This window comes from Anas acuta, chromosome 4 (genome assembly GCF_963932015.1).
Source record: "Anas acuta chromosome 4, bAnaAcu1.1, whole genome shotgun sequence".
Taxonomy (NCBI): domain Eukaryota; kingdom Metazoa; phylum Chordata; class Aves; order Anseriformes; family Anatidae; genus Anas; species Anas acuta.
This window is the reverse complement of record NC_088982.1, coordinates 11,094,327-11,121,822: the sequence shown is the minus strand read 5'-3', so window position 1 is coordinate 11,121,822 and position 27,496 is coordinate 11,094,327. Positions and strand designations below refer to the sequence as shown.

At 35.8% G+C, this 27,496-nt stretch overlaps 1 protein-coding gene across 14 annotated transcripts in view; it reads right to left on the bottom strand.

Annotated features, from left to right (window-relative positions):
* ABLIM2 (actin binding LIM protein family member 2) overlaps positions 1-27,496 on the bottom strand; it is a 139,348-nt gene that overhangs the window by 24,771 nt on the left and 87,081 nt on the right. For 4 of the 14 annotated variants that reach the window (XM_068679801.1, XM_068679805.1, XM_068679804.1 and 1 more), the window contains 8 exons: positions 26,805-26,863; positions 23,524-23,601; positions 18,850-18,996; positions 15,919-15,951; positions 13,113-13,233; positions 11,338-11,436; positions 5,340-5,441; positions 4,143-4,196 (listed from right to left, as the gene is read on the bottom strand). In XM_068679801.1, coding sequence (XP_068535902.1) covers positions 4,143-4,196; positions 5,340-5,441; positions 11,338-11,436; positions 13,113-13,233; positions 15,919-15,951; positions 18,850-18,996; positions 23,524-23,601; positions 26,805-26,863 — 693 coding nt within the window. The remainder of the gene's footprint in view (positions 1-4,142; positions 4,197-5,339; positions 5,442-11,337; positions 11,437-13,112; positions 13,234-15,918; positions 15,952-18,849; positions 18,997-23,523; positions 23,602-26,804; positions 26,864-27,496) is intronic. The other 10 variants (XM_068679803.1, XM_068679806.1, XM_068679802.1 and 7 more) reach the window with 10 other exon arrangements.

The window sequence follows — 27,496 nt, the reverse complement described above, 5'->3', positions numbered from 1 at the left end:
GATTACTTCCAAAAATCTGAATCTTTCTTGCCCTTGTAACACTCTATGTTGTTGTGGGGAGAGGTTTAATGGTATAAAACTGGAGCAGTGCAATGTCTTAGTACAATTTTAAACCCATGAGAGCTTATAACAAGGGAATTGTCTGCAATATCTGAGTACAAGAGCAACAGAAGAATTCCATGCACAACGAGGCACAACGAGAATACAAAAGTTGAGGAGCAGAATAGATTGCTCAGAGACAGAGGTGAAGAGGAGATCAAGTTGCACCCTTAAAAGTGCTGCAACACTCCCAGCTAGCTGGGAACAACTTTGCCCTCTCCAGTTCCCCAGCCAGCATGTTTGCAGAGGATCTGCCCTGCATCTAAACAACACAGTCAAAAGGCCACTACATTATCATTTCAGTGCTCTTCTGTTTCATTTTCTGGTGCCATTACACTGCTTGCATCTAGGCCTTAACTGGTTTTGTCAAGATAATGATACTTGAAAAATTAAAAAATTTTACTTGTCATTTTGGAAATACCCATGTGAAAATATTTCAATGCTTTTTTTTCTATTTTTTTTTTCCTCTCAATATAATTAAACAAAAAAAGACAACATTATGAAAAAACCTCTGTTTTCACAATTAGCTAATGGCATTCTGACCATGGCATTTTTCTGATATGGCAAGCTGTTTCTTTGAGAAAGAAATAGTAGAAATTTGAACATAGCTTGTTGATTCATTATCAATGTGAAAGATGAAAAATTGAAGTGCCTACATTGCAAGAAGTTCTTGGACCTGATTTACTGATATTTTGGGAGCATACCGTAAATCTCCAGTTAGCAAGCTGTTCCAGGTTATATGGATGGATCTCTTTCACACTCAAGAGAAATCCATGCAGAGAATTTGATGCATGTTTGCAAATTGATTTTGTTTCAAGACACTGATGCTTTTAAAGAATAAAATGTATATATATTTTTTTAAAAAAAGTGATATCCAAAGTGTTATTCAGAAATTCCAAACATCACATGCGATCTTCAAAATAGTTAAACACCCAAGTTTTACACAGAGGTCCAGAGGAGTCCAATGAAAATCAAAAGAGGCCTGCAAAGCTTGCCCCTCCCAAGTTCCTGACATTACTGGCAGATAAATCCAGGTGGCCTGAATTTCATCAGTATTGAGCACTAGCTTCTCCATTACAAGGGATACTTGGTTCTGTTGTGAACCCTGATGTGAACTACACCTTTCACTTAGATCAGTGCTAGCATTGCTGCAGAATAAACTTTTTTTTTTTTTAAACTTTGTATTATGTTCAAATGTTGTTGAAATATCAATGCACAAAATAAACAAATAAATAAATAAAGATCATTCAGGCTCCAGCATGCTTTGATTTCTGACCTGATTTCAGACCTCTCAGCCTGACCAGCCTTGTATGAACCATTTTTCCACCAGCTTTTTTTTTTTTTTTTTTTTTTCATTCTGCAGTTAAGTGTTTATAATAGAAACACAGAAGCTGTAGCTATAGCAAATCTGTTGGGCACTGCTGTAACTGAAACCTCCCAAAGACAAATGTTTTGAAAGAGCTTCTTGCACTTTTTGTTTTAAAGAACATTTTTGTGCTTGTTTGTTCAAACTTGGTCTCTTCAGCGAAGGAATGTTCTCTGGCTCCCTTTCAGCATGCATTAGTTCAGTGTCCCTTTAGCTTGAGGAGTTGAATCATCAGTTGCTCATGTGTTCATGCTTTAGTAGAAAGATTTATAGAACTTCTGCTGGGAGTTCTTCCAGAACAAAAGGTAAATGATACTTTTTTTTTTTAAATGCAAGGAAAGTTCATTGATCCATTTTGTTTGTTTTTGAATTATAGTAAATTAAGTTTTGCTTCTCAGCAGAAACACAACTAGCACATATTTTCAACACATCTGCAATCCACACACTTAGAATATCTATAGTATATAAAAGAAAGTTTAAAGTGTAGATCCTTCTTAATGTATAGAGTTTGCTGACTAGATAATTTCACTTTCCACTTCAGTGATTACTAGGAACAACTCCATTAAAGTTAGTGGACATACAGCAGTGCAAAATTGACAAAATCCAGACTTTAACTGCATATCCAACTAACTGAAAACTGATACAAAAAGCCCTGTCCTGAAAGAAAAAAAAAAAAAAAGAAAAAAAAAAGCTGCTCATTATAATCTTCTTTGCAAACCAAAAGTATCAGTAAAATTAAATGACACAGCCAGAATGCAAGAGCCATATCATCAGGTTGTGTATATCACTGAAGCTATGTTGATTTACATCAGAGCAAGTTCTGACACTTATTTTGTAACTTTGCATTTGCTCTTTCCAAACACCACTGTAATATTCAACTTTTTCCTTTGTCAGTATTTTTTTTTGCCCAGCTTTAGTACTTAACACTAATGATTTGTGCATCTAAAGAGAAGAAAGAATTGGACAGCTTGGGCAGCCTCTAAATTTCGTGGATGACACTAAATCAAGCACTACATCAAACAGATATTATCTTTTTCCCTTGGAGGAAGCATTAGTTTGACCAAGATTAGGATAATGTGAGCAGAAAAAGTCTATCTAAAGTGCACTGAAACATCAGCAAGTCTGACTTTGCTCAAAACCAGAGCAACCACAGAGGTTATCTAAATATTAATGATTTGAATGTGCAGTTACTTGAGCATGAAACACTTTAGTTACAGTGAATGTACACAGGGTGTTTCACCCAGCTGGGACATAACATTTGTCAATTTTGTTTCTACTAATACTGTATTGGATACAAACCAGAAGTTTAACCAAAACAGAAGTGTTGTTTTCCATGAAAGGTAGTATAAAAATTTTAACTACGTAAAAATATTATTCTTTTCACTATGCTTATTGAGCATTTTAAAACAGCTAAAGCCTGTTACCACAACGGGAAAGTATTTAAAATGTATTATCCTTATTCTGATCATGAAGACAGTGATAAATCTGCAGTTTCCTAACCTTTCACTCATGGAAAGCTATCAACTATCAGTTAAAGTATGTGAAAACACATATGCATGGTTTTCTCACTCTTGTATGCAAAGTGGGAAGTCACCTCTGTGCAGAAAGTGTTGCAGGAGTTAGTAAGATGGGAGAAGTTGCTCCAACAGAGACCTGTCCTTGCCATTAAGAGTGACATAGATATCTGTATTGCTTTCATCCCCTAAGTGCCTTAGGTATGGTTCGCAGTGTGATGAACATCCACCTCATTCTCTCACATCTTTCCAAGCAGGGGGGTAAATCATGGCTTTTGTTTTAGGGCAGATTCATATCATGCATTTCATTTTTATTTTTGCCTTTTTGCCTTTTGAGTACAGTAGCACCCCACTCATGATTCTTTTAAACAGAAATGTACTTCTGCACTTCTCAGGCATTCTATAACAGCATATGTCTTATATATTTGCTTCCAAAGATTAATAATGGAATTTAGCTCAGAAAAATGAATTCTGAATTACTAAGCCTGTATTATGAACAAAGATAATTGTCAAACATCACTGAGAACCCAAGCAGACACTGACACAAAGAAATTACAGTGATGGTAATAAGCGAAATATACAATAAAAATAATAATGGAAGAATGCAGACCTTACAATCTTGTATTTTTTTTAATATTTACTAGAGTATCAATGCAGATCCTCAGTGGCATAAAGCATCATATATTTCTTTCCATGGTTTGGAAACTCAGACAGCAACCTTGTTGCTGTGTCTATCAAAAGGTTTCCAATCGTATCTTGCCAATGTTATCAGATACTGAATTTGTTCCTAACTGCCATGGTGTGATTACATTAGATACCAATATTATACATCTTGAAGAACTTGCAGATGAGAAGTAGGTATTTCAATTAGGTGTTGGACTCAATGATCCTTGTGGGCCAATTACAGCTCAGGCTATTCTATGATTCTATAATATACACCAGTTAATAATATATATATATATATATATTTCCCTCCAGCAATATAGAAGAGTTATTTACCAAAACTGGATATTCAAAGGCATGGTGTGAAAACAGGAGATCAACTTCCTATGTTTACACATTTTATACCATTATGTAAATATGAAAACTGCTTTTAATATCTGCCCTAAATTACCAATACAAGTAAAAATATCTTTTTTGCAATAGAGAAAAGCAGACTGTACCATGCTGTTTGTAGATAGGAGGTTTCCTATAGATGTTATCTTTTACGCCAGTGTCTGAGGAAGAGGAAAGAGAAAGGAAAGAATAAAAGAGTAAGCAAGCAGTTAAGACTATGCTGCTCTTGTCTCCTCTCAACAACACTAAAATGCAAACACTTGAGCAAAGACTGCTGATTATTTCATCGGTTTGTCATTCAGTGCTTATTACAAGAGAATGCAGCCTTACCCATCAACTTTATTTAAAACAGTGCCTACGCCTACCTAAATAGCATAATCCACTCTTAAGTCCCTAAAAATGTTTTCAGATATCTTGAGTGCTGCATTACCAATTTATATAGACAACAAAGAAACTTCATATACTCGTCACTATTTAAAATAAAATTAATATAATGGTAGAACAGACTACTATAAAACAGTCAAACTTGAAAAGGGACTATTTCTCCATTAATTAAAAGACAGATATATGGTCAGATATAGATGTTTATACTGGAAATGCCTAATATTCTAATATGAAATTCTATAGCTTGTCTACATATTGAAATGTATAGTTGACCTGGCCTTTCAGGAATTTTTGGAAAGCCCCCAAAACCACAGTCCAATGTTCCCATATCGTGTTGTAGAGATGTCAGATGTTACTTAGACCTACCGACCTGAGCAAATACAATTCCTAATTACAGTGTGTTCATAGAAACACTAATCCCAGAAGCTAAACATAATTAAACAAAGTATACCATTGAGCTTAGCAGTCAGTGTGCTTAGCAGTCAAAAGCTAAGCAGTGTGAATATAGATGTAGTATGCTTGTAACTGAATGCGAACTTGAAAACAGCATAGTATGTATGCAAAGACACAGCCTCTGTCAGCTTCATGGAGGCCCAATGTCTTTCACCAGTTTTCGAAGTCTGTATTTATGTGACTCTCTAGTTCAGAAAGTGAATGGATAAAGAAAAAAAGTAAAACAAAAAACCCCTGCAGCTAGGCTTCATAACATTTGCCATCATCTAATGCAAATTTTTATACCTAAGCACACAGTACTAACTCCTTTATTTATGAGACATTTTACAGATTTTCACTCAGTAATTTTCTTCTTTTGAAGCTCTAAATTCACAAATTAATGGGAAAACAAACAAACAAACAACATTTAGAAGAGAATAAACAGGTGTAAGCAATTGAAGATCAAACACTAAGCAGTGAATGCCTACCTGGAATATGGAAATGTCTAGGAGCCTGCTGATAGACAGAAGATGAAGATTTGCTGTCTGAGTACATGGATAAGCTTGGAGTGCTCCGACCACTTTCACTGCCTCCAAGGGGAAGAGCAAAGAAAGCAGATAAAAGAAAAAAATGGAAGGCAAAGTAGAGTATTTCAAGCATAAAAGCTTGTTCAGAATGACTTGTTAATCCAACAGTTTTAAATAACTGGGAAACCATTTTCAACACAGTGAATTGGCTCAATCAACAAACATCTCATCAACAATTAATATCTGATAGATAATATCAGATTAAAATGCAGTCTTGCATCCTCTCTTTGACACTAAAGCTCCTCTTTTAAAAACACCATAATGAACAAAATAAAAGGATGAGTGCATCCACAGTCTTGTAGTATGTTTTGCATAGTTAAGTGAATAACCTATCAATCAAGATTTTGAAAAGTTTAATGCTATGGTTCATAGCCTGCCCTTAAAACTAGTAATAAATTATTCAGTAGTGTTCAAAATATTTCAAAGCAGGACTAGACCAAAAAACAGATGTTACAGTTAAGTCAAATGCTCCTACATGTATCAATTACAAAACTAGATGTTGATTTTTTTTTAAATTGCAAACATTCCTAACAGATAACATGCCACAGCATTTTATATTTATGCAAAGTTGGATTAACAAGTCATAGATCTATAATGCCATAGTCACTTGACAAAATTTGAAGACATATATAACATTGATCAGTATCCATTTTTCCACTTGTTTTGTCAAATACTCATTAAGTACCATTCATTTCCTCTTAGTTTATTTCCGCGAAGCACACTCTATGGCATTATAGTGCAGCTTGGCAAACAAAAAAGTAAAGCTCTACTTTTTTGGGACTTGTAAAATCCAATTAATTTATAACACTTTTAAGCAACTGGAAGCCAAACATGACATTTATTCTAACATAAAAGGGCTGTTAATTTACTGTTATTATTTTAGTGCAGATGGAGCACAAATTTAATGGATAGTAATAATGAAATTATAGCAAGATTTTTTGGGGAAAGGAAATGCAGCAGTTCAGAGCACTAGATCTATTACTGAGTTCTGCCTTCAGGGATTGGAAGTTTTATAACCATAAAACCACTGGATTGCCATAACCATCAAGACTATGCCCACAGAGGGCATATCCACTGAACCCTTGCCAGATCTCTGTTGACTTGATGTATGATCGATGGTCTGTAACCGAACACGGCCTGGACATGCACCACTGAAATCAATAGGGTAGCGCTACTGAGTTCAATGGGAGCAGTAGCAGGCCAGATGAAATCATGATGATACACTAAGTTATCCATTCTAAATTTTGTCTCTGCTATTTTCACATTTGGTGAAAAACTAAAATTGAAAACTATTTGGCTGTTAACACTGCACACTCAAGAACAGTGATTTCCTGTTGGAATAATGCCATGAAGTTGATCTGGAGCAACTCTCTTATGAAGAAAGTCTGAGAGAGCTGGGTCTGCTTCATTCAGAGGCTGGTTAAGCAGTCAAACACGTTGCCCAGAGAAGTTCTGAATGCCCCATCCTTGGAGGTATTCATGGCAGGCTGGATGTGGCTTTGGGCAACCTGGGCCAGTGGGTGGCATCTCTGTACATGAAAGGGGGGATGGAACCAGATGGTCTTTAAGGTCCCTTCCAACCCGAACCATTCCATGATTCTATGAAAATATAACTAGAACAGGTGAGAAATTGAAATTACAACTGTGGGTGGTGATGGCCTATGGTCTTTCCAAAAAGGAAGGGAAGAATTACAGAATTACTAAAAATATGTTACACCACAATCAGTTTGTATTCAAGTTGTCTTCAGACAAGGAACCAGACGGTTATTCAATTTCTTGATTCCCACTTTGCTCTTTGAAGAAAAGCAGTGGTGACAGGTTTTCACTGTGAATTTATTAATTCCTTCTTTCTTTCCTGGTGGCTTCTGAGATACTTGGCCATCCCTACTAAGCAGAAGAAGCCTCAATTTCACTCCAAATTTGAATGCAAAGAGCAGTGGTGGCTACTTACTTAAGTAAATTTCCTGACAACTCCAACAACCTTAAAAATCTTCTAATGTCATTCATCCCAAAGTGATGTGATTGGAATTCCAAAGCGATTGGAATTTATTAATTTAAAAAGAAAAGGAAAGTTTTCAAGTGATTTTCACAGTGTATTTTTTCGTCATTTACTTAAAAATTAGCATGTTATTAAAAGCATACATGTATTAATATATAACCTACATGAAAAAACACTTCAGTGAACCCCAGTGACCCCCAAGTGCTGGCATTATACACCCATAGAGTCATTATTCTGGGATAGGGTGTCAGTAGCATATTCAGGGAGCCAGGAGGAAGCATTAATTAGGATGAATAAACTTGCAAGAAAACAGGAAGCAGGAACAAGTACCAGAAAACAACAAATCTGCAAACTTCTCTGTGTAAGCATCACCTGAAAGGAGCATTTAGCAGAGCCATAACCTCTAATTTGCTTGAAAGGGAAGAATTATGGATGGAATGGGGGAAAAAGTTCTACTAGGAGCCCACTCATTCAAGTTGATGTATATTTAAAATATATTTAATATTCTGCCACTGATTTGGACAAACACAAAAGAATAGTTGCATTTCACATTATGCGTATGAAAATAAGTATTTAATAATAAAGCAAAGTGGAGATATATGTAGGAAGTTCACACGTTGAAACTCCAGACACTCTTTTAATCTAGCCTATAATGAGTCTCTAAAATAAGACTCTGCCAAGAATTTGTCTCTTTCAAGGTTTGCCTTGTAAACACTGAAGAACTTCAAATAAGGTCCCTGAGAAAATAAAACTACTGGACAAAGCAATTTTTCAAACCCTTGGTTTTGTCTTCTGCCACAAGCAGCTGCAGGATGTGATCTGATCTACTGGTCACTGTAGAGTGAAAAACCAGAATCACAAACTCTTCCCTGGATTTTGTTTAACTTGGAAAGAATCTGGAAAAGTTTACTTTGAACTTCAGCATCAACCACAAAACCCTTCTTGTGTCTTTTGGCTGTGGAGAGGATAGGCTGCTCTTTTAACCTTGTGTATTTTTGTAGACAACTGACCAGAGCTCTAACCATGCTCCCTTTTTCATAGTGCTTAAGGGACTGTCAGGAAAAGTGCAATATTGCTTATACCTCCTTCCTTGTTGGCTTTTATCTTATTTGGTAGGATGAGAAATTTGATAACATGTTACATTAAGTGCTGTATAAGTTTCCTGACTTGTGTTTGAACAACAAACAGATACCATTGGCCAAATAAAGATGTCAAAGATTAGCCCTGAAACTGGATCCTTCAACATCTATTGGCACATGGTGCATTAAGCTAGACAAAGTTTTTTGAAGTCTAATTACGAACTCTCTCCAAGTTTTCAAAGCCAAATAAATGGGCTTTGGAAGCTGTGTTCCTACACTAGAAAGGCAAGATGCTTTCCACTGTGTTTCAAGTAAGCATTTTTTCACTGGGGCTTAAGCACTGACTTTATGTTCACTGACTCCATGCTCACTGACTCCATCAACTCAAGAGGAAGAGTTGTACCAAGCGTAGGTACTCTGGAGATCACATACTATGATTCTCAAGGGCATGAACTGTGACGCTTTCTTGATGCAAGACTGTTACAGAATTTATCTTGATGATATTTTGAAGACAAAAATTCTTAAAAAGGGAAGAAAAAAAAAAAAAACAAGTTATTTATCTGCATGACAAAGAGCAGCTCATCCTATTACTCTTCATGGAAGCTAGACTACTTCTACTGGAAGTGTACTGAAGAAAGAAGAGAAACTCGGTTATTTCTGTTGGAAAAATGATGAACCATGTAGCTTTTGGGAAGAACATGATACAAACTCAGTGAAATCAAAAGGAATATTGTGGCAGGTTTTATTTTTTCTTAAGGTAGTAAAAATTCTGTGAGCCAGAAGTTTAAAGAAATATTTTTGTCATGATTGTGGACAGCTAGTTTTACAAAGATTAGTTCTATTATTACTAACCAGTGTATTATTTTCTGGATTTAATCAAAGTTTATTTATTTATTTGTTTATTTTAAAATTAGTTTGATTTCACTTTTTAAAAGTTGAAATGGCAACAATAACCTTGGTCTGGATATGAAGCACAGAGTCCTACAACTCTATTCTTTCCACACTAACCACTTTGAAAATAAAAAAAACAAAAGTACATCAACACCCTCAAAAGACTTATCCAGATAAGGAAAAAATGCAGTCTTCAACTTAGAGAAAAGAATTCACAGAACTTGAAGAGGAAAGGGCAAATCTTTTCACTCCTTTCAGGCTGAGACATTAACTCAGTGTAAAGCAGTGGTTAATCCATACAACCTCTGTAGGGCTCAGAATTACCTATAAAGAAGAATTATAAACATGCTTGCCTGCCTCGTAGGAGTGCTAAAAAGCATTATAAATTACTGCTTGCAAGATATTTTAGCTTCGTGATAAAAAGTGTTGCAGAATTGCAAAATATTATAATTTTGATCACTCTACTAATAAATGTATGGGCAAAAACAGCTGCCACTTAAGGATTTCTTCCTCCAAACATCAGCAATAAGTAATTGCTGCTGCTCTGAGCAACAGCAGGTAGCATTGAACAGAAACTCATTTTAGCAAGAGTGCTGCTAAGCAACTGCAAGCTTTTGAATAAGAGCTTTCTGTGCAATGAAATCAGGCAATGCAGCACAGTGATGAGCTTTTCTTACTCAGTAGATCAGGTTGGATAATATTGTCCAAATTTAGAGGACATAGAAAAAAAATGTTCAGGCAGTGTTTCAGGTGTGTGTCAGCCTTCCATGAATTGCAGGTAGGTGGGTGTGTTTGCGGATGGGGGAAGAAGCTTTGTAGATAGACTTTAAAATGACAATTGGTTTAATCTCATCAGCTTTTTCTTCCAGAATTTTCTCTTAAGGATCACATTTGCAGCACTTAAGTCTGATTCTGTTCCTTTTGTGTTCATGAAATTCATCTGACTTTGAACAGAACTGTTTATGGATACATTAGAGACTAATCAAGATGCATTAGTTATTTTTTCCAAAGGCAATGAGCATCTGCAATTCATTTGAGTTTGTATGTCAGACCTATTTGTAAATCTGGTTCCTGCAGAGGGTCACTTCCTTTTCTGTAAAGGTTACAGTGACAAGAACAGTTTCCCTTTACTGAATCAAACGGTACATAAGAGCTGGGGAACAGGCACTGAAAATGTTTGCCATTCAAATCTCCTCCACACTCTTGTTGTTCCTGGAGAAGACAGAATCAGGGGAAGACACGTGGTAATTGAATATCTTCTCTTTCTTCTGTTTAAGTAGCTAGCTAAAAGAACAGCATTTGCCTGAAAGGCTTACAGGTATTCCTCATTACTGTCTCCTGTCTGCAACATGGAGTTCATTAGCAGTTAATATCCAATGCAAAAAAAAAAATGTAATGGCAAGGAGACTAGTCTCAATTACTCTGTTTCAAAATACATGGCACAAATTATTTGCTAATCAGTGCAACTATATTGATTCAACCAGCTTATCTGGAAAGATTTCTGGTAATGCTGCAAATAATAATAATAATAATCTCTAAATGAAAGTTATAAGGTTAAATGACTGACTGTCTGATGTTGGATCAAACATACAAACTTGTAATACTTATTTAGCAACACCAAATTAGGGCAAACATAAACATAGTATCTTAGAACAAACAGGATTTAAAATTATTTCCCTCTCTCATTTTCATCATAAAATCTATTTCCTCTGAAAAACACTTAACACTCACCGAAAATAAATAAATAAATAAATAAAACAATTCATACCCACTCATTTCTTAAAACTACACAATACGTCAAGAAAGCACTTGCAAAAAATTAAGACAAATTTTATCCAAGTGGAAGCCATGCTTGCACAGACAAAAAAAGTGAAACACATCTGAATAAGTCTACAGTATCACAGCACGGTTTTGCATTCCTGGACCTTACCTTTGAAGAAAGGGATGTAATGATGTCTGAATGTAGATGTAGGGCTTGGGTGTTGGGGCAGGGAGATGCAGCTACTGGTACCAAGACTCTGAGTACCAGCTGGGGGCAACAGAGAGTAAGTGAAAATAAACTATTTAGTTCACTTACTGAAAGCCACAAATTACAATGCCATCCTTTTTTTTTTCAGGAACATTTTCCTCCTGATGCTTAGAAAACATATATTTTATATGTAAGATTTTATCTTTCTCTGGTTATGTATAAAAACATCACGGTGTATGTGGCTGACCATGGACAAAGGATTTCAACAGAGAGTTATTGTATAAAACCTTGATAATGTAATGCATCAGAAAATATTCCAGAAAAGGAACCACAAAAAGCATAGCTGCACTCAGGGAATTTCTGTATATTAAAAAAGCTGCAAGAGGGAATGATATATGCTTATAATGGATCTAATGAAATGAAATGGGGAGTGCCTTGTCTGTGATGATAACTGTTTTACAAGTGGGTCCAGTTCTCACTGTTGTCAGTGCATACTGGTAGGATTTAGTCCACAATGTACCAGGACACTCAAGTGCATGGCTAATTTAAGCACTTGAAGAAACATCCTGGAGTTCTTTCAGCTCTGAAAGTCAGACATGTAATTAAATACTTCGAAAAATATTCTTAGAAGTCACTTTATTTGTTTGCTTTGTTGTAACAACCTCCTGATAACGTATTTGGAGGACGAATAGAGAACTATTAAAAATAACAATTATGATGACTAAACTTTCAGTGAAGCTGTATGACATTAGAATTAATTTGGAATTTCTTTTTTGCTCCTTCCTTTAATATTGTGCAGCTAAGCTTAGGTATGACACAACTGCCAGACCTTCAGAACAGACTAATCTTCCCTATCTCTAATAGATCTTTGATCCTCAATCTCATATTCACTTTACCAAAGACTTTACACAGTACAAATAAAAAATTCCTGTTTCTGTTACCCATACAATTTTTATTTCCACTGGAAAGATTAATAATTCCAATTTTTTTTGTTCTAAACTAGTTTATAATTATAATGCATCCCCAATGAAACTGGTAGACACTGAGAAAACAATAGAAATTTTCTGAATTTCTGTGTTTTCAGTTCAGATGATGAAATGGAGAAAAATTAGAATGAATTTTGAGCAATTTGGTTGATCATTCTAAGGATAAAATTCTGCACAGTGTCCATTTTGTAATGGGCCTTAGTATGAGGCATCCATGTAAAGATCAAAAGACGGTGATCCCTCCTCTTTGTGCACAAGAACATCAATAAACATTGCTGACAGCTTCTCATCTAAAGCAATATGGACTTCAAATCTAGTTGCCTCTTATTAGTGCCTCTAGCTCTTGCACTGTGGTGAGGAGAGCCACCATGGACCTGCAGTACAGAAGGGACACAAAATCACCTGAGCACCCTCTTGGCTTTGTGCACATTCACTGGTACTATGCCAAACCATGAAAGAGCTGTGGATTGAATGTGAGGAAGGATGGGACCAGGATTAAGTCTGTTATATCTTCTGTTTACAGATACATAAAATCAAGCTTTCTAGATGCTTGTTTTCTTTTTCTTAGATGTTTATACCTGAAGAATTTTCTCCTTCCTCCCCATGGGACAATCTGTTCATGATAAACAAAATACTATTATGAACTACGCCTCCACCTAAAACACCTGTCTACTGGAGTCTACCCTGCCTACAACATGAGACAAAGTAGGGGAAAAATCTAGAGAACTAATGGGGATGATTCTCAATTACCTGGTCTGCTGTAATGCTGAGGAGAATGGGATGTTGGAGTGTAGCGACCATAACCCAGTGAGCCGGCAGAGCTAGGACTTGATGTCCTGTACTGTTTGAAAGATCTGTCATCTTGGTCGCCCTGAGAGGAAGACAGAAAATATTTCATTAGGGAAGATAAATCACTTCCAAAGCAGGCAAAATATGCCATTTCACATGTTTCTGTGCTGTGTAGATGGAACTTGATGCTGTTGTAATGCTCCATGCAATCCCAATGAAACAAGGTGGTTTTCAGCTGTAAGCACCTCGACTGCAGTATGACCAAAGGAGCTCTGGAACGGCCAAGTTTCACAGAATGGTCATGTTCACAGGAAAGGCAACACATACATGAATTTAAAATGACAGTATCATTTGACAAGAACATAATACCGTAGAAGTACTGTTTCAGGGCAGTATTATTTGTCAGTCTCTTCCACCTTATGTAAAAGTTTGACATACATGGGGGTAGGTGGAAGATGAGATCAGGTTAGCGTGATAGTACTATGGTCACTTTTTACCCACGTAGATGGCTGTAGAGTATAAGGGTCAAAGACAACACAATATCTCTCGTTGGCTTTACTGCATCACAGAAACTACTGTTATCTGCTATATAAATTGTCCCAGCACACCATACTACAAGCAAAACATGGTCACTATTAGCTAGGTAATCTATAATACATACTCATATAAATAGCATTAGAATTAACACTGCAAAATTGTACAATGTATAACCTATTTCCAAAAAAGCCTTGACTTCAGCTACTTAAAATCATGTATACCCATGCAAAGCCCCTCGCTTTCTATAGCTAGTTAAATTACAGTTGTAATTTGCCCAGTGTCTCAACAGTAAAAACATTCAGTAATGAATTAGATAAGGAAATGACTTTCTGTCAACTAGCTACAAGAGCAAATTCAATTTTCTTGTTTAAGACAAGTGAGAAATGGCTTCAGTTAACTTCAGATTAGAGCAAATCAATGTAACCTAAAGATGCTCCCTTATGGAAAGTGCTATTCCAAAAAGTGCTACCCCCCTCCTATTCCAGTAGGAGTGAGTGAAGAGCATGCCATCCCATAGCAGGTGTTCGCCACTTATCATGAATCCTGGGATATCTTCAGGCATCTGTAATTCCCACTGGATCACTCATCATTTAAACACACTGAAGGTCCTAACTGGCCCCATCGTAATCTTCCAGATTCCTATCAGTACAACTAAATTATATCTGTTCATTCATCTTTAGATTCTTCCTGCCTGCAGTTTCCAATTTGGCTGCTCTGGGACTATCCTTGACACTGGGGATGTACAATGTCATCTCAGTCACCACTTTCTCTCCTCTGGCAGAAGTGTCCTCTGTTCCTTCCACGTCACCCCATACTCAGTGACTGCATTTTCAAAAATATTGAAGATCAGTTTTGCATACTAGTAAATAGCATTGTTGCTTAAATATCCATTTCAAAGTCAGAAATACCTGAGAAAAGGAGAGCAACAACTGGCACCTTCCCAAGCATGCAGCATTATACAGGCATTCTGCCACCAACTCCCCCATGCTCGGTTTGAAATGTTTCTCCATCTATGTAGCTATGTTATTTAATACTCATTCTAACCCCGTCAAAAAGAGTTATGCTGCAGTATAGCCACATCTCTGGAAAATCTTGGGATGGTATTTTAATACCAAATGAGTGTTATCCAATGTTCTTTGAAGTTTTGATTGTATGACACAGTGAACATTTTTTTCTGATAAAACCCTCTCCAAAAAAACTGGTGACAAGTTTGTAGATGATGATACCTAAGCACCTGATCACAGACTCATTAGAGGAAGACTGGAAACAGAAAAGCTGGATAACCTGGGATAACTCGTATGACATAGGTAACAGCAGCACTGACCTCCATACTAGTGCCATGTCTGCAATTTAACAGCATGACAACTAGCTCATTGATAGCTAATTGAAAGGAAATTATTGTAATCTTCCACAACACCAAGAGTTCATGTTGATTATTTCAGACCTTACCTTTTGTGTACTTTTGGTCTCTGTAATGAACAGTCAATCAAGTTCATTAAATCCAACATTAAATAAAACTTGGTTTTATTTTTAATGTATCAAATAAATTATAACCTTTAATGGAAATTTCCAGTTCTTCTCTACTACCAAAATTCTGCAACATAGTTCTCTTTACAGAAAATTGGAATAATGGAGAAATGAGCCAGGACTGTGATATTTAATTGAGTTGATATCTGGGAAGTTATGTGAAATGTTTTTGCTGCCTGTAATAAGGTGAAACAGTGACAGGCTTTTATCATTAATGTACATCAAGATACACTTAGAAGTTCAGGTATGTGCACAATTCAACAGTATATGTGTACAAATAATATAAATAGTTTAACTGGCTGTGGAATAAAAAGAAAAATAATAAATAAATACATAAATAAAAGAGAAAGCCATACCAAGCATTATTTCATATCAACTCATGCTGGCAGCTTTAAATGTTAAAATAAATCCTGTTTCTCAATGGAATTTATTCAGTAGAGCTTGTAGAAGTGACCACAATACAACCTTTATTTTGGAAAGCTGAAACATGGATGACAGTGGACATAGATGAATACAGATGACAATCCAGAAGCAGAGCACATATTCAACACAAGTAACACTGTTAAAAACAAATTATAAAACCCCATGCACTGCAGAGGCAGGAGGCAAACCCCACATTTCAGACGCTGCTGGTTATCAGTATGACCAGGTTTATGCATCACAAAATGGGTCAGAACAGGAGAACAAAGGCACTGGGGATTACCTCAGTAGGTGTTGGAGAGAGCAACTGAGGTGACTGCAAACAGCAACACACAACAAATTAGTGATACAAATTCATGCATGATGTTACTTGTGAGAAGAACTACTCTTAAAACATCACTATCCATGTATAACACATGATATAGTTAAAAAAAAACAACTTTCAGGTAAAATAGAATATTTTTTTTCTTTGTTTTTAAACAACGTAAGAAGGAATAAGTTATAAAACCTTTCACAGACAGCTGTTGTTTATTTCATTACTACAAAATCCTGTGGCCTGGTGAGGCCAGACCTGTACCACAGAGTACTGTTAGTAGAAAACCCACATTTAAAGCAGCTGCCTGAAGCACTACCAAAATCTGGATTATAATTCTGTTGCTCAGAGCTAGCTGCTTTAAGGGAAACAAAAATACTTGTACTATTTTATTTTTAATTAAATGTCATGTAATTCAATTATTTAGTGTTCACTCATTTTCCTTTCAAAATTAGTGAGTTTTAAGCTTGATTATCTGAACACAACTCTACTGAAACTCCTGGAGCTGTACATATAACCAGGATGCTGAAGTTTGAAAATCAGGATTTTTTTTTACCATGCTAAAATCAAGGATGTAAAATATTTAAAGCATCATGAAAATGTGCACGTTGGATTGAGAGTACAGCCCCAAATGCTCTTCCTAGTCTAGGCATCTAGAAACCAGATCTTATTTTTTCTTTTTTAAGATATCACTGAGGTCTTAATGACACAAATAGCTACATCAGCATAGACCTACCTAAGCAAACTTTAATCTAGTGCTACAAACACCGGGGAAAGAACAAATGCAACGTGAAACTCAGTACATGCTTTAAAGCATGTCCATGAATGAAGGCAGAAAACTGGCTGGAAAGTCTGTGTTAAGACAGGTATCTTAATTGTTATTGGTAAGTAATATATCTAGCTTAAAGTAATATATCTAGCTTAAAGCTTGCTCAAATATCTCTGTATGCTAGCAACCATGGCTGAAGGGGACATGCACTCCTGAGCCTCTTTGGAAGCAAGCAAGAAAACAGCTGTTTTGTAGGCAAGTACTGGGCTGCTGGTCCCAAGTGAACCAATGTATCTTCTACTGCCCCAAGTGAAAAGACCTTTTTTTATGATGTGGTCCTTTTTATCTACAAAGGTATTTATCTTCCAAAAAGATCAATGACTCCAGCTGTCCCAATAAACTTTTACCATAGCAGGATAACCACTTAGCTATACACTAAAAGCAGCAATACCCTCTTTGCTTTTTTTTTTTTTTTTTTTTAATTTATTTTATTTATTTTAAGAGTTCAGCTGCAATTGCCTTCTATCCCACTCCTAAAATTTCAGTGCTGAGGTTTCCAAAGTTTGCAGCCACTGAATCCCAGCCAAAAATGGGCTTCCACCAAACCAGTCCGTTTCACTGCACCTCTGAGTGGCTGTCCCACCTGTGGCATCTCCAGATTTTGAGTGAAAACCATGGGGGTCAGATCACACCAGGGGTCCAGACAAAACCTCGTACCTAGCTCAGCCACACAGATACCTACTCTGGCAAAGGACTGAAACTGCAGCAAGTGTCCAAAGATCTGCTGAAAGTGGATGGGAGAAACTCCCTCCAGCAGCAGCATATATTTTTGGTAGGTGAGATGGTTTTATAACCATCTCCTTGACACATGTGCAATGACTGAGTCTTCAGAGGAGCAGGGCAGAAAGTTGCAGCGCATATGCACCTCTGTCAAATCTAGATGTCACCTCTGAAAGGTCAGATGTGAATGGGCAGTTGAGGAAGGACACAAACATTATCAGCACCCACAAATTTTGACATAGAAAGGAAGTGTTTACACTGCATAGGTTCAGGGTGAGACAGCAGCTTCCAGTTTTATGAATTCAGAAACCATTAAATACCATTTAAACTCTTTACCAGATATAACCTTAATTCTTTTAGCACTCATTATAATGGAGCTACTGTGGTTCAGCATTGTATGGGGAGGATTTGGAAGTGAGTCTGCAAGAACTACTATGTACTGCACTTTACCTGAGAGTAGCACTGGAGACTTCAGTGGTACTAATTAAGCATAAAAGGCAATGGTGTTAGCAAGATTGGGGCTATTATAAATAGTACTGCTATTATTTCTAGTATTCATTTCTATCCATCCATTTACACCTATAGAGAAAAAAAGACTTCCATTCTAGACAGCATACACCTAGTATACCTGAGAGCTTTAATTTGCAAAAAGCATCTAAAATTATAAAATAAATTAGAAATTGAAACAAAAGGAAGATATGATTAGGGAAGAAAAACAAACTTGTATGACAGGAGTTATATACAAATATGCTTCACAAAAAAGATAAAAAGGAAGAAGAAAGAATCAGAATTAATAAGATTATGTTAAATTAGATTTCATTACCACAAATTGTCTAACATTAGCTCTGCATATGAATAGATTGAAATGCATGTGTGACATGAGGATGAACTTTAGTAAGGGACAGTTGAAAGAAATTTGTGCATAGCAAAGTGATACCATTGTTGTGCTACCAAAATAACATAGTACACTTAAAAAAAAAATATCATGAAAGACATTTGGCTTTGCTTCTGATTTTTGCATTATAATTAGCAATGGCTCATGTTTCCTACCACATGCATGTAGAACTCGTCTCACAGAAAAACATATTTTAATTACATGTCATCTGTTTAAAAAAATGATCACAGAAAGCAATTCTTTAATTTCCATGAGCTAAAAAGTGAAATGAAAGCCTCACTTGTATTTTTAGAAGGCTAAAATGTGTTGTGGGTGAATGGATGACATGACTCAACTAATTGAAGTTATAAAAGATATGTATTTTTTTAATTCTGCACATTTTAGTGTTCAGCAAATTTTAATGATGCACATTAAAATCTCAAATTTGTATTAAAAAAAAATACCCATGTTTCAGTACCTCCCCGTAACTATGCCTGTCATCGGAAGAGTAACTGATATATGGAGAATAGGAGATCATATCTGGGCGGTCAATGTTATAGATGGCTTTATTTTTAGGAAGAGCAGCCAAATCCCTGTAGTCAAGAATTTCATCTCCAAGCTTTGCCTAAGAAAAGGAGGAAAGAAAGCAGTGAGAATAAGAAAGAATATGATCAGGATACAATCAGAAAAGGACAGATATATATAGATAGAAAAGTCATCATCATAATAATAGGCTTTTTCTTTGTGCAAATATAAGTATCTTATATTTACTACACAACACTAAATATTACTGTTGCTTTCTTATTATATACTGATGCTTTCTCCTTTTCTTTTTCACTCACATTTAGCTAACAGGAGTAGCATGGCACAATTCCAGTTCCCTTGGTAATATCCCGCTTACTAGCTGCACAAAGAGACATGTGGGACAGATATTGAAGTCTTTCTCAAGCAAAACACCCTTCATTTTAAAGTGGTTTTGGTGTGCAGGGTTCCCCTACCACCAGCAGTAGTGAATAATCAAATGTGTATTTCCAACATATACTCTCCAGACGCTGACAAACATTAGTCAAGTCTTTAATTTTTTCCATTCAGCTGTATCCCACAACTTCACCTCCTTTCCTGACTATTTCTAAGTAGTCCTTAATTACAGGTCAAAAACCAGCAGATGATGGATTTGCACTGTGGTGGATTAGTTGGAAAATCACAGATGCCACTTAAATAAAGTTCATATATTTTCAGGAGACTCACACAACCAACAGAAGAAAAAAGCTTGCTCTTTCCCAGCTGTTTCACTCTCCATTCTCCTCTTGCTATCCTTATTCCAAAAGCGTGATTATCAAAAGCCACATTTTCACAGATTATCCTTAGGATAATGGTAACTATCCTTGCAGTAAAACTATATCCAGCATGTATGTACTAGGCTTGTAGATATGATGACAAGCCAGCCACGCTGAGAGGAGAGAAATGGGCAGCAAAATTGTCTAGTTCCTACCTCAGGCTTTACGGAATGATAAGTTCTTTGCTGGCAGCAAAATGATGACTGAATCATGCTTTTCTCTGAGAACTCACTGTTCTCAGTACAATCAGCTGTAAAACTGTAATAATGCTTTCCAAACGCAAAAGATATGAAAGTATCCAAGATTTATGTGTGCAGTGATTATCTCTTTTCTTACTATGAGATAATAAAAGTTCAATAGATTTTTCAGGAAAGTTTTCTTTTAGATTAATTATAAATATAGAAGTTTGGCGTGACAACTTTCATTTATTCTTTTTCCTAAAATAATGTATGAATTGTACATACATTAGCAACATGGAAAGGAAGAAGATTCTTCTTAACTAAGAAAGTGGAATGAAGAGGTGGCAACCTCTAATGCAGGGACAGGTCATTCAAAGATCAGAAGCCTATCTGGCAGGTCTGTTCCAGGAAAAAATTGGGCAGAATTGTAGCTTACAAGGAAGACCAGGGAGGCTGTGATAATTTCTTTTTAAAGGTATCCAGGTTGTGCAGATTAGTCTAGAGAAAACAAAAAAGTTCAAAATTGGGAATATGTGAATTACAGTAATTTTATCCCCTGTCTCTCTGTGTAGAAGTGCAATGTTGGATCCTCCCACAAAACTTCCAAAATATCAACAGTAAAACTTACCTACTTACAAAATTCCTGTCACTCTAAATATCCAAATGTAAGCAAATTTGGCTGAAAAAATGCCTTAGAGATACAGTTGCTTTCTAAACACTCCATTCTGCAAGCATTCAGCCTACATTTTCTATTTTATTTTTACCTACTTTCAAATACTTGAGTGGAATTTAAATATTCTAGAGATGACTCAAATTACAGCTAAGAGGCTTTATTCCGTTTCTTCAATAATCTAGTATTTTGGATTCTGTTAAAAACAAGTTTTAAGTTTAGAGTATCTTTTTCATTTGGACTATGTACTTCTACAATTGTATAACAGCAAATATATTTCTGTACGAAAATATAATGTGATTTATATTCCCAGTATAAGAATGTACAACACATCTTTGTAACCTAAACTAAACCTGGTTAGATATATATTTATCTGGTTAGATATATCTTTGTAGGGATAAAGCTCCTAAATCTCCTTAGAATTTAGCTAAGTGTAAATAAAGACTTCTATTCAAGCTCTATTTAATGGCATGACTTAGAAATTTATTGATTTTATTGATTTTTAAGTGGTATGCAGTGACTCTGAAGCAATGTCTGCACTGGAGTAAATTTCAGTCTGTAAATTTCAGCCCAGTCATCTCTGAAATTAATGAAAAGATGACTGTTAACTTCAAAGGGAATTAGCCTATGCCCTCTCTCAGTGCAAGAAGACGCCACAGTCTATTACCAAGAAAAGAAAAAAATATATATATACAGCTTTAGTAAATGGTCTGCATGAACCACACTCAGGTTTAGTTAAAACATGCTTTCTTAATCTTTCCCTAGCTGACCAGTAAACCACGACCCAGAAGCACATCACCCATGAGATGGTTCAGAACAATCATGTCGCTCAGACTTGATGCTTTTGAAAGAATAAGTACCACAGAATCATGGTTCCTAAGTTTTAACTGTTTCTCAAAATGCTCTTTTGTCAAACACAGTTCTTCAAAGAGTTCAACAGCTGTTAAGGTACAGTTTCAATAATTGTTTTAATTACACAAATGTATGTTATTGCTGAAGGTGCCTGTTGTGCATGTGCTTTACACTCTGCTCTGCCTTCCCTCACCTCTGTTAGCCTTATAAATTTGGTAGACAGCTGGGTCTTTTTCATGGGTTATTTTCTAATAATAATAAAAGCTTTTCCTAGGTTATTTTCTAGCTGAAGATAGTCTCAAATCTGACTGATCATATCTCTGTGTACCAACTAGCACCAAAGAGGAGACAGGAGGACAGGGCTGGAGAGGAACAGGACCATGTGTAAGAAGGGCTTTCCTTTCAGTGGCAGCATAGATTTGGCTAAAACAGTCATGAAAGCACCCAAGACAAATTTTGAGCATATCTGTATGTCATAAAAAACGGATGCAAAAAATAGCCGAAGGATCATTTGGATAACGTAGAAGTCCAAAAACATGTTTTTGATTCTTCTTAGTTTTCTGTTCCTAAAAGCTGAAATTTGATTTAATTGAACTCACAGATTTCTGACAATTAAGCAGTCATATATGATATAGCAAGAACTTGCACACCTCTGGGAAATCTCTTTTTTGTAATTGGCTCATATTTGCTTGAGAACTTTATTCTTTCACAGCCCCAAATGCCTCTAAAGGAGTATATTACAGTAACAAGCATTAGAGTTGTGTGCTAACTTAATGATATCCTTTGAAACAAGCAGAAAAAGAAAATGGCGGTTTGTCCTTGACTGTTAACAGACTATGAAGTACATTTAAAGTGATAATCACAAACACCGAGAAAGAGTACCATCTAATAAAAAAAATATATCATTAAAAGTACATAAATCTTAGAAGAATGCTTATGATTTGTAAAAGCAATGGAGCAGCACATGGCTGAAGAGATGGAGACCATCTGGCCAAAGAAAATGTTTACGTGATAACAGTCTTTTACCACCATGAACTGTCTTCATAGCAGTCTTGGCAATGACATTTTTTTAAGTGTGAATATACCCTGGTATGCAAAAGCATGGAGTTTTACTGGAAGGAGAACTCAGAAGCACTTATGGCCTTTCAGATAAGGGGCAATTCCTACACTAGTAGCTCATATAAAGGGTATATTGCTTTCAAAATTATTTCTATTTGAAGAAAGAAGACAAGTTGGCTTCAAGGCACTGTTTCACTTGTCTCAGTGCAGTAAATAAGAGTCCTTAACTTTAGCATAACAACCTCTTTGACAGTCAATCACATCTCCAGCAATTCCCTATAGTCCTATTCAGTGACAATGACTTACCTGTCTGAGGACAAAGAAATCTTGGAAAGAACAAAGAATAGTCCTGAGAATACTGAAGACCTCACAGAGATGTTTATACAGAAGCCACAATTCTGGATTTTTTTTCACCTGTTGCTTACCAAGTGGTAGCTTTGAGATTTTGTTCATGAACAATATCTACAGCAATTATTACAACTAAGGTACACCTGGTACTGAAAAAAATACTCAGCATAAGCTTTTATCATATTTTTGCAGTTATTTTAAACTCTCTGAGCTTTCCAGAGCTAGCACTTATTAGACCACAAACACATCAAAGGTCCTCTGAGGTTAGGGACTGGAATTTGTTGAGGCCTGAGTCCTGCAATCATATACAAGTGTTTTCATAAGCAATCAGAGGCAGACTCAAAGGCTTGATTTAGATGTGTAGTGTTCAAATCTAAGCTTGTAATCTACCTGTGGGCTGTACTGTTTACTTAAACTTTTGTTTTTAGAAAGTATTGTGGTATTTTGCTTGCTGTGGTACAAAACAGTTCTGGTGGTAATGTAAGTGCTATAAATACACCACAAAAAATAACAAGAAACTGCCAGAAGTCTGTTATGGTAAAGGCAGTATTCAAACATTTTAAATATGAGTAAGTAAATTCCATTTTAGAGGAATCACCAACTATAGTGGTTTGGAGACATTAACTTTACATACATGTTAAACTGTAAGAGGAAGCATGTTTTTTTTTCCACATCTCACAGAATGCATTTCACAGTAAAATACTTACATAGATCACACGGCTTGGGGAACCTGATGTACTTGAAGCAGGTACAGAAATAATACTCTCAGAGGAAGTCCTTGTTTCCTATGGCAGAAGAAGAGATGTGAAACAGAAGAAATAGGGAGACAGGTCAGAGACATTTCTTTTAATTTAATTTTTACCACTTAAAAATGGCATATTATATTTATATTATATTTAGCTAAAAATGTACAAGCACATCAAAAACTTGCAAAAAATGTGCTTAATCCAACTGATAAATTTGAAAATGCAAAATGATTTTACATACAACTTGCTCTCCCCTCTTCCTTTCAGAAGAGAATGGCTTGGGGCATCCCTAGGCTGCCAGGACAGCCTTTGGACACTATCATAGACATTACAGGAGCACTGCATCTGGGGTCACAAGATGATTTGTTTGCAATATTACTTATATTTGCAACTCTATGGTTGTAATGTCAAACCAATTCACGTTGCTACTGGAACGTGTCGTGGTACTGTGTCATTCACTCAGAGCAAACGGCATGACATCCTGCAGAACATCCTGAATCAGATAACCAATAGCTTAGCTTTGCCCTCTCTGATTTTAAGAGATTTGTTTCAATATTCAGCTATTTTTTTCTGTCTTCAATCATTCTGGCATTCAGTGACAGATCATTATTGCTTTTGATAGATTCCTTTATGATGAAAAATATAATTACTGATAAATAACAAAAGGTTGTGAGAAACAATGATACTAACAATGAGTGAATAGATCTGACGTTCTTAATTGAAGTTTAAACAAATCTTACTAAGTTTTATACCCTATTTTTACCCAGATATGTTAATGTATTGTAAAATACTTTTTCCCATCTATGGAGAAAACTGGCCCTGATTGGAAGAAGTACGAATTTTGCCATTTGTTAAGAATGACTGTGATTTCCTATTTCACCAAATGCAGACAATTCTTATCTGGAGGTTACAATTGCTCAAAACCTTTTAGCAGTATTAAGCTGTCAGGTCAAGGTAGCACCCTTCCTACTACTTGTCTTTTCTTGAAATATTTGCTAGCTTTTAGAAGCAATATGTGAATATACCTTATCTCAGAAGTGTCTGTATGGCAGGTACTAACACAACCTGAGGAAATGCCCATATTATTCAATTTGTTGACAGAGAACCATAAAACGAATGTGTAACACAGCAATCTCTTACCAAGTAGAGAAACAATGATCACTTCATAACATAGCATTTACAGATAGGGGCGAAACATTATTTGTAATCATTAAATGTTTTCACATGGAACAGAAAACTCTTTAATTATGAAGTAGCAAGAAAGAATGGCTAAAAGTAAAAATTCTATAAATCATACAAAGATATCTATATATCTATATATTCTTCATCACTTTGATGAACTTTGACTTCTTCTGCCACTACCAGCTTTATCTCTTCTGTTTACTCATACTCCCCAAATTTTTCTTTTTGCTGTCACAATTTTTCACTTCTTCATCCCTTCCACTCCATCTCCAAAGTTTTGTAGTGTGCTGCTACTTACTCTTCCTACCTTTTTTACCTACTTTAGTTACATACTGTGCTTATACTGGTATAAATACATAGAGAGATGACTTTTTAAAAACAATACTCTTCACAGATTGACCAGAAGATTGCTCAACCAGTATATCCTATTCCCAGCTTTACTAGATATGCTGAAAAGTCCCTTACTACTCAATTTGAAAAAGCATCCTTTCTTCTTTCTTGTTTGTTTGTTTGTTTAATTAATGAATATAATGAGGGAAAAAAAAGAACAACAACAACAACAAAAAAAAAAACCAACAAAAAACAGGAAAACCCCAAAGAAAAGGAAAAATGACTAGGCTTGGAAAAATTATCTGAGTTTCATTCTGTTTTTTATTTGTACTTAGGCAAGCCTCCCACTGACTTTCAGATTCAGTTATCTTTCTCTGCTGCGGAAGGGGCAGACTCCCAGCACTCAGGTGAGATGTGTCATGAATGACATGTGTCAGCCTCTACACAATATATTAAATATATTACAAGCATACTTTCTTCTCCTTGGTGGGGTAGAGACCGCCAGTATGAACCCAGTACAATAGTATCCAGTGTTTGTCTTTGAAGGAGACAAAAAAAGGACTACTACGCTTTCAATAAAGTACATTGGGTTTCAGTCCTGCAATTTCAGTTACTCAGTCAGAATAATATCCTTAGGAAGCCTGATAATAGAAGCTGTGTAATGCTATTAGACTGAATCAGCAGCACTCATTAAACTGAAATATTTTGACAATACACTTTTTTTTTTTTTTTTTTAATACTGAAACACTACTTACTTGGTATTCAGAGCCTGCCACAGAATACCAGAGCAATCACTTCCTAACACATGGGTACAAAAACTACAGCCAAGATCCTTCAGGGTAAGGCCCAAAAAAGATCTTTTCAAAACTGTAATTTAGTCAAAGTTGCACTTGCTACCACACCAGATTCGTAAACACTCTTTTTATAGTTGCTGCCTCCTGTTCTGACTTGTCCCATGTGACTTGTGTCCAACCCTTCATGAATCAAAGCAAGGCTTTTTTGAACAGGATACCAAGGATACCACTTGGAGCATCAGAGAAAAGCAGAACTGAAAAGCTCCACAGTTGGCCTCTGCATTAAACGAGATAGCTGCATCTCAGTCCCACCACTTCAGAGAGATCATTTCCCCAGCTACAGATTAATTCTTCATTTCCTAAGGGCAGCTTATTCATCTGCTAACCTTGTAATTATTAAAGTTGCCAGAACAACCCCCTCTTCCCTTTGCACACAGACAGATGCACAAATCATCCAACTTAAGGAGGTACTTCAAGCCAGAGATTAAATTAAGTTGTGGCTGGCTTGCCAACATTCTACAAACAATAAAAAAGAAATTCCAAGGAGAATTGGTACTTTTTTTTTTTTTTGGTAAAAACAAATTAAGTGAAACTCCTCTGATCTTTTAAATGCAGAGCCACATAAAAAGAGAAAAGGTCATGCACTGATTATATCATAATCAGACAAGTTAAAAAATAACTTTATTTCTTTATATTTTCATATTTTTTCCTATTCAGCTTATATATATATATAAAAACTCTTAAGTCAGGATTCTCCTTTAATCACTAGTAAAAGCAGAATAAAAAACATTACTTTAACCAACTAGATTTCTGTCATTAAAGTTTAAAATTCACTAATTTTAATAAAAAATCCAAATCTTTTCCTCTACATCTACTCAAAAAAAAAAAAAAAAAAAAAAGGATAGGGATAAAAATGTAAAAATAAGGTATTTTTACCTTGTTTTTTTCTTCAGCCTTGGCAGCCTGTCTACAAACTGGATGCCAGATGGATGTACCTGGAGAGTAAGTTTAAAGTTTTGCTTAATTCAGTTATCAAATAAGAGGCTTTTATAAAATACAGCATGCTAACTGATTTGACTGCCATCACAACTTTGTGGATAGTTTCAAAGCTAAAAACTGACAACAGCTCAGTATCAGTAAAACTGGCCACATCCATTTTAAAGACTTGGTGCATTTTAGAAAGCTACATGGACTTCAATAAGTGAAATTAACATCAAAACCTGTGTCCTAAGAGGCATTATATGGGATCTCTGGAACTCCTCCAGCCTGACCTCCTGTTCACAGCAAGTCACATTTCAGAAAGCAGCTCAGGGCTGTGCCCAGTTGGGTTCTGACCATCTCCAAGGATGGAGATCCACAGTACTTCTGGACAACATTTTCCACTCTCATGGTAATTTTGTATTTCCTTATACGTACTCAGAATTTCCTGTTCTCTATTCTTGTAATAGGTTGGCCCAGGTCATATTAAGGAGAACCTAGTGATGGAATGGAATGTCACTGTGGCATTTAAAACTAGCTGAAAATCTGGTCTTTTTATTTTTTTTTTTTTTCCTAAATTCTTCATTGTACTGACCTTGCACTATGTGTTTGTGTCATATAAATTAAATATTAAAGAACTTATTTAATTT